General features: G+C 32.9%; 1 protein-coding gene across 1 annotated transcript; it reads right to left on the minus strand.

The window, feature by feature from the left end:
• Nucleotides 1–94: 94 nt before the first annotated feature.
• Nucleotides 95–7,043, minus strand: SULTR3;4 (sulfate transporter 3;4). Its single transcript, XM_086419957.1, has 13 exons — nucleotides 6,675–7,043; nucleotides 6,132–6,180; nucleotides 5,799–6,006; nucleotides 5,119–5,290; nucleotides 4,219–4,284; nucleotides 3,849–3,962; nucleotides 3,404–3,520; nucleotides 2,729–2,855; nucleotides 2,343–2,629; nucleotides 1,993–2,183; nucleotides 1,362–1,447; nucleotides 639–715; nucleotides 95–434 (listed from the first exon to the last, which is right to left on the minus strand). The coding sequence occupies exons 1-13, from the start codon at nucleotides 6,993–6,995 to the stop codon at nucleotides 282–284; spliced, it is 1,968 nt and encodes a 655-aa protein (XP_086276083.1). The 5' UTR covers nucleotides 6,996–7,043; the 3' UTR covers nucleotides 95–281.
• Nucleotides 7,044–7,626: the final 583 nt, after the last annotated feature.

The following is a 7,626-nucleotide window of genomic DNA, read 5'->3' on the forward strand; positions in this document are numbered from 1 at the left end:
AATCAATGATTTTGAGAGCTGTGAACATGGGTTTATCATCATTTGGGGTATCTCTCTCTCTCTCTCTCTCAAAAACACACAAACACACAATTCATATATTCAAAACCTCTTTCTTATAAGAGCTGTGCACATGCTAGTTTGTATAACATGTTTGGGTTTATTAGTTACATAAAGACTTCTCCCCAAAAACTCTTCAGAAGAGCAACCTTCGCATACTTCCAAAACAACAACATCAAGAACCTATTATTTCTTTCTTATTTATCAACTGGAATCTGACCCTATCAAGGAATGTCATTCTGAGCCTTAAATTTCGATGACAAATCTGCAACGGCTTCTCCAACTGTTAAATACAACCCATTCAGCCCAATGGATTCCAAGACTTTCGAACGGTGGAGCTTTTCCATTACTTCTCCAACTGGATTCACCAAAACAAGCTACAACAAACAAACACCAAAAGAAACACATTAATGTTTAAACTCATTAGAATGATAAACCCTGATATATTTAGGAGTCCAACTCAAAACCAATTGGCAATGAGTGGATAGGCCCAGAAGCTTATAAATATGTGTCCGATATGGGACTAAACTCAACAAACCAAAAAATAAAAGTGACCACAAAGTGGTTTCTGTTCCTCTTACCAGAAGTGATCGTTTCTCGAGTGTCTTTCGAAGTTCCAATAATGATTCAAGGCCACTGGTGTCAATGGCTGTTACAGCTGAAAAATGTAAAATGGTTTGAGTCAGCTCAATGGGTCAAACCAGAACAATCTTAACCATCCCTTCTGTTGTAATCTTAAGGAATGGCTGTGATCTATGCCATACGGTTGACACACTTGGGGTTTCCTCATAAAATAAGTGAGATTTTATTGGCACACCAGCTTTTACTTACAACACACCAATCCTTTTTTGAAATTAAAGAGAGATTTCCCTAAACGTGCGCAACTTATGACAAAATTCCGGTTCCAGTACAATGTTCATTTTATTTTAATTCCCAAAACATGATTTTCCAATGAATCGGCACTTATATACTCAAAGAATTCATCAACAAGATTGTTGATTATAAAAGTGATGGATCCACTGAAAAAACTTGTTTTGGGAATTAAAATGCAGAGTGTACCAGACTTGAAATCTCTTCATATTCATTGCATGAAATGGAGACTCACCCAAAATTAAATGGGGGGTTCACAATAGTTTGGTGTGTTTTAGGGAAAAAAAATTGGGTTTGTCAATAAAAGCTCTCTAAAATAAAGAAAGTTTATATTGCTACACCAATACCCTATAATAAATAAATAAAAACGTAAGTGTGTGTGTGTGTGTGGGGTGGGGTTCATAATGAAATATAGGATTGAGTAACTAATTTACCTGTCAGATCCAAAATGACGCATTTTATTGGATTTTCCTTATTTGCTTGTACCCTTTCTTCCTCTTCTCTTACCCATCTTAATATCCTGCAATAATTATAATAAAAAAAATTAATTGAGCAAAGAATGTAGATCCTGTACTCTTAGGCGTTAAGTTATAGTTCTACTCCTATGCCAGCTGGCAATCATTTTTCTTACTGTCCCGACTGTATTGGGCTCTATTTTGGGCTACTCTGGTCCAATCAATTATAACTAATTCTATGATATATCATAAATATAATTATAATATAATTTATTGGGTTGGACCAAGCCACTGATGGGACTAGACCCAAACTCATGTGACTTGGACCTAATCAGCCCAACCCGATAACTAAAAGAGTCAAATAACACTGACCCATGGACAACCCGAACCACAAGTCAGTTTTATTGGTTTGGATTGGAACTTTTATTGTTGCATGCCCTATAAATAGGTCCATCATGGGTGGTTCCGAGCCCATGATGGATGAAAATCAACCGTTGACCCATGCATGAATACTATGTATGCAAGGTTGTATCTTGTTGGATTAGTACACCTTATTTCTTACTTAAAATTGATGTCTAAAGTATTGTGTGAGAGTGAGAGAGATTAATACCTTTCTTGAAGATAAGTACAATTTGCAAAATATATAGGGGATTCAATGCCAAGTATAAGGAAACAAGAAACCCTAGATGCCTCCCCATAACGGCTAAGATTTTGGAATATTTGAGTCCCAGGAATATTCCCTAAAACCACCGTATTTGGCCTTGTTACATGCATCATTATCTTGAATATTGACACTCCCACCTACCAATATTATTCCACCCAACATGTCAGATTCAGTCCATGTTTTTGTGTAAATCATCACTCTTTATTTAAATATAAATATATTTTCTAAAAAATTTAAATCAAATTTTATCCATAAAGAAAAGAGAGTGTAAAATATTAGGAAGATATGTTACTTACAGCAATGAGGAGACCAATCTGGACAGAGATGAAGAGAACACCAAAGAAGGCACATAAACAAGCCAAGAAATCAAGCTTATCAACCTTCCACAACTTAATTGCAGCTTTGAAGTCTATTAGTCCGATAACGGCCGTTATGATGATAGCCGCTAAGATGAAATTCGGAGTATAATAAAACAGTGGCATCAAAAACAGCAGAGTTACTAGCACTGTTGATGCCAATACTATGTTAGATACAGCCGACTGTGCTCCAGCGTTATAGTTAACGGCAGATCGAGAAAATGATCCTATATTACATAAAATTAGATTAGAATTAATGATTTTGATGTGTTGCAAGTAAAAGTTGGTGTGGCAATAGCATGATGTGTGTGTGTGGGATCGATCACCTGAGGTGACATAGCATGATGTGCAAGAACCAACCATATTCATCACACCAATTGCCGTCATTTCTTTATTTCCATCAACTTGATAATTTCTCAATGAAGCAAATGTCCTTCCCACTGCAATTCCTTCCTACAAAATTAACAAAATATATATCAACAAACTCCAAATTTCCCCCCCATCTATATATATATATATATATATATAGAGTTGTGCTGGGGTGACACAAACGGAGACACGATGGTGACAAAATGATGTTGTGTCGTGCACATTACCGTAAATGCTTTTCCTCGAGATACAAGTAAAAAAGCACCTATGGTTATGTGCGTGCCACCACATCATTTGTCACCTTTGTGTCATTCAACCATTTTCCATATATATATATATATATATATGGGAATGGATTTTCTAGACCTCCAATTAGATGATCTTAACAACCCAACTTATTTAATTTTCTTAAAACTGTTTCTAATCAGGATTTTTTATTCATTTATTTATTTTAATCAAAATCAAAATTACCCTTAAAAAGGTTGTTTTTTTTTTTTTTTTTTGTTGATCTTTTGCAATGGTAATTTTGTAAATATAAAAATATATTTACAAAATTACCATTGTAATTAATATTATATGATACTTTAAGAGGAAGCAAAATAAAAAAAATGGGTTTAGAATAGATGACTTACAGTGAGAGAAAGAATCCCAGTTATAAGGCCTGTTTTGATAGCTAGGGACAAGAAAGGCCCATGAAAATATAGCATGTTTGCTGAAGGTGGGTTCAGACCTTTTTCTAAGTGCCCAATCTGTTTTTACATAACAATATGGACTAAAAATTAGCATTAATAAACACAACACACCAAATATTAATATAGAGATACACCAAAAAGACTTCCTAAACAAAAGAATAAATTAATTAAACAATGGGTTATATTGAAATCTGAAATATTCAATGTTTCAACGCCAATATTTGATTCTAGTCTCAATTTAAATTTGAATTTCTTGACCAAAGCAGTCCGAAATGGTGCAAATCTTTAAATATTTGTACCACATATTATACTTAATCTTTTTTTTTTAATTCAGTGTTACAATATAAAATATTAAGGAAAATCTACTCAGATAATTGATTCTTACCGTGGAAATGCTGTGAACATGAGCTTTGAGGATGAAAACCAGAAGTGTTGATGCAACTACAGATGTTAATGGAGCCGCTGCCGATATCCAGAAGAGCTTTGGTTTCCTAATGCTCTAAAATAGTTTTTAAAAATTTTAAAAAAAAATGTTAAATAAATAGAGGAAATACTCTTGAATGTAAAAATAAAAGAGATTCTATTTCCACACCAAATTTTACTTAGACACCTCAAGATGTGTGTGAATTATTTGTTAGTGTGATATTAATTGAGGTTCTCTAAGTAAAAGCTACTGTGGCAGTAGAAGCTCTCCAAAAATAAATAAGTGATAAACTTATTAGTTCATGAGATGGGCTAATAGAATAATAACTTACAATATGTCTTGTTGTAAGTAGAAAGGCAAGGAAACTCAAGCCCATTACAATAGTTTTCCATGACCACTGCACATCAAATATGGAGTTTTCAACATATAATGATGAAATAAATAAATAATTTGTTATTATTAGTTTTGAGTAAATTTTTTATAAGATTAGAATTATCTGAATTAATTGATTATTGCAAAAAATGATCTTCATGCTGATGATGTCATTCCCTTCGATTTTTTTTTTTTTTAAAAAATACATTTTTTAATGAAGTTGAAGAAATCGATCCAATAAGGATAGGAACAGAGACTTTATCGAACCTTTGTAGGATTGGGTTTTTATCGGATCTCAATATTGAGACCTAGATTTGGTCCAATTAACAATCGGATTGGGTCCAGATCAAGATAAACCCAATTTTATATACAAAACCAACGTAAACTTTATAATTTAAATATCTCAACAAAATATATAGTGTAATGTATAGACTTTCTAATATATTATTAAATCGGGACATAATTGATTCAGATCCTATCCAATAAGATATTGGATTGGATCCTTATCAAAATCCAAAACATTGATCTAAACCCGAAGTCATCACATCAGAACAGATTGCATTTCGGGTATGATCCGATCCATTGACAGCCGTACATGCTGAAGATATCATCCTTGTCCTTTGACTCATTTCCATGTCGGTCCCATTAGTTGTGTGTCAAAAATATATCATCCAAAGTTACATGTGTGTATGTGGGCATGTGCGTGCATGTATTTTAAGTTTTTCAACTCTTCTATTTGCTGGAAAAGAAAGGATATTACAAGAAAAGAAATTTACCAAAACAGTAGTAAAGCAAGATGGGTAACTTATGGGGGGTGTGTGTGTGTGTGAATTTAAGTGTCTTATGTTCTGTTTCTTACCTCATCTGATTGTTTGACAACGGAGGACATCACAGGAATGAATTGCATCTTAGTAGTAAAATGGGCAATCCCAAGCAACCCTTTCAGCTGTTGAAGAGAAACAATAATTGCTGCCCCCGCCATGAAACCTATTAGGGTCGCCTTCGAAAGGAAATCGATGATGAACCCTAACCTGTAAATAATACAATTCAATTACCAAAAGAAAATTTTAAAAAAATCCTTCCAAGTATTTTTATTTGGCCAACCTTCTCAAAATCTGGCCAATTTTTCTTTATAAATTAAAATAGATAAAGATGTTAACTAAAGAATTAGTCGAAAATTACCATAATCTAATCTTTTTTTTTTTTTTTTTTTTGGAATTTTACTAAGAAATACTTATAAAATTGATTTTTGTATCATTGTAGGAATTGAAATCTTAGAGACACTCCAAGCTGCATTTTCTCTTAAGTACAAGACTGATAACAATCTCATATAACTCCTTTTAAGGTTAGAAGTTAAGGAGAGATGTCAGACACCTACCCAATACTAATAATAGAATCTTGAATGAAGGAAAACTCAATGGGTTTGATCCAAAACATCCTTCTTTTTGAAATTAAGTTGAAATCACCAAACTAGGAAAAATAATTTATGGGTTTTTTAGAAAAAAAAATAAAATAATTAATTAAATTTGAAGCTCTTACCTAAGTAGACCCAAGGATGCTTGAAACACACCAGCAAAGAAAGTAGCAGTGAACGCCAATTTAAGATATAGAATTGGATCTGTAGTTGGAGAGACCATCTCTTCGAGCATCGAACCCATTACTAGAGATGCTATCGAGACAGGACCGACTGCAAGATGTCTAGAACTCCCAAGAATAGCATACAACAATGGTGGAACAAAACTTGAATCTTCAGAAAAAAAAAAAAAAAAAAACATCAAGAAAGTTTTCAAAGATTTATAAAGCCAACAGAGTTCTCCATCAATCAACGATTGAATTCGACATTGAATGTAAAAAAGAATATGTACTACTCACATAGTCCAATTAAAGGAGGCAAACTTGCAAGCTTTGCATAGCTAATTCCCTACAAAAGTAAGAAACAAAATCAGATTACCACTCCCTCAAAAGCATTTTTTAATTCTATATACCTATTATGATCATTTTGTGCGGAAGCATTTTTTTTCCTTGAAAATTCTCACATAATACATTTCTTTGGATCCAAAATAGAGTTTAATTTTTTTTTTTTTTAATGGAAACCCAAATAAGATCATCCTGCTCTGTTTGGATTGCCGTTTGTTCACCCAGAAAATATAGTTAAAAAAAAAAAAAAACCCTAAAGAACAGCTTTTTATTAATTCATTTAAAATAAGAAATTTAAGTTCAATTTAGAAAACCCAATTCAGAAAATCTATACTTGTTTTAAAAATCAAGTAAGGCAAGAAAAAAAAAATCATTCTTTTACAAAACCCAGACTCAAATAAGTCCAAAAAAAGAAAGTATAACTTCATTTAAAACACAACCAAAATAAATAAATAAAGAAAATACAAACAACATGAGTTGTCTGTCTCACTCACTAACCTGTGGGATTGCCAAGCTTGCAATGGTGAGACCAGAGATAACATCAGATTTAAGAAGATTGAGACTATAATTAGGACCCCATTGAAATATAGGGAAGACATATTGGAGACCCAAAACAAGTTTTTTGAAGAAAGTTTGGTTCTTGAATCTGTGAAGAGGATCATCTGGGAAGAAAATCTCAGAAGTTGTGTGTTTGAGTGATTGAAAAGTAGTTTTATTTGGTGGTAAGCAGACCTTGTGAATCTCCATTGTCTCTGTTGAGATTCTAAGAGTGGTTTCATGATCTGAAACATCAACTCTGTTTGAGTTTCCACCAACCATCTTTGCAAAACACCACCACCACCAAAACAGTTGCAGAAACCATTACGTGTGTTTCAAATTTATAGAGTTTTTTTTAGAGTTAGAGTCGTAATAATCGGACTTTCCTACGTGGAATACTCACCAAATAAATTTACTTTTCACGTTGTAGGGTAACCGTAAGTGTGTATCCCGAGGAGAGAAGATCTACAGTTCCCGAATCTGTCACGATAGATTATCACGATTCTTTTGAGATATTGAGAGAGAGTTTGTTGGTTAAAGTTCCGAGTTCAAATAGTATTCATCTTTGGATTTTATCGGCATTAAATCGTGTGATGAGAAATTGATTGACTGTGTTTCAAAAAAACGGGGCTTTAAACATACTCCTTCATATTTTATTCAATATTTGAGATACCCCTTTACATTGGTCTTTCCAGTAGATTAATGCAAAATGACATAAAGGCCCTTTCTTTCAAGCTTTAACCAAATCCCTTGTATAAAACTTCTGATTTTTTTTTCTATACGAAATTTCTAACTTATTCTTGAAATTTGAAGTAGATAGAATATTAGGTTACAGGGTATTTAAAGAATTCCCAATAAGTTTGAGATGACTGGTTTTAGAAGGAAAAATAAATAAAAGATATTGATTTCTCAT

Source organism: Akebia trifoliata, chromosome 12 (assembly GCF_017979445.1).
Source record: "Akebia trifoliata isolate Shusen 1 chromosome 12, ASM1797944v1, whole genome shotgun sequence".
Classification (NCBI taxonomy): Eukaryota; Viridiplantae; Streptophyta; class Magnoliopsida; order Ranunculales; family Lardizabalaceae; genus Akebia; species Akebia trifoliata.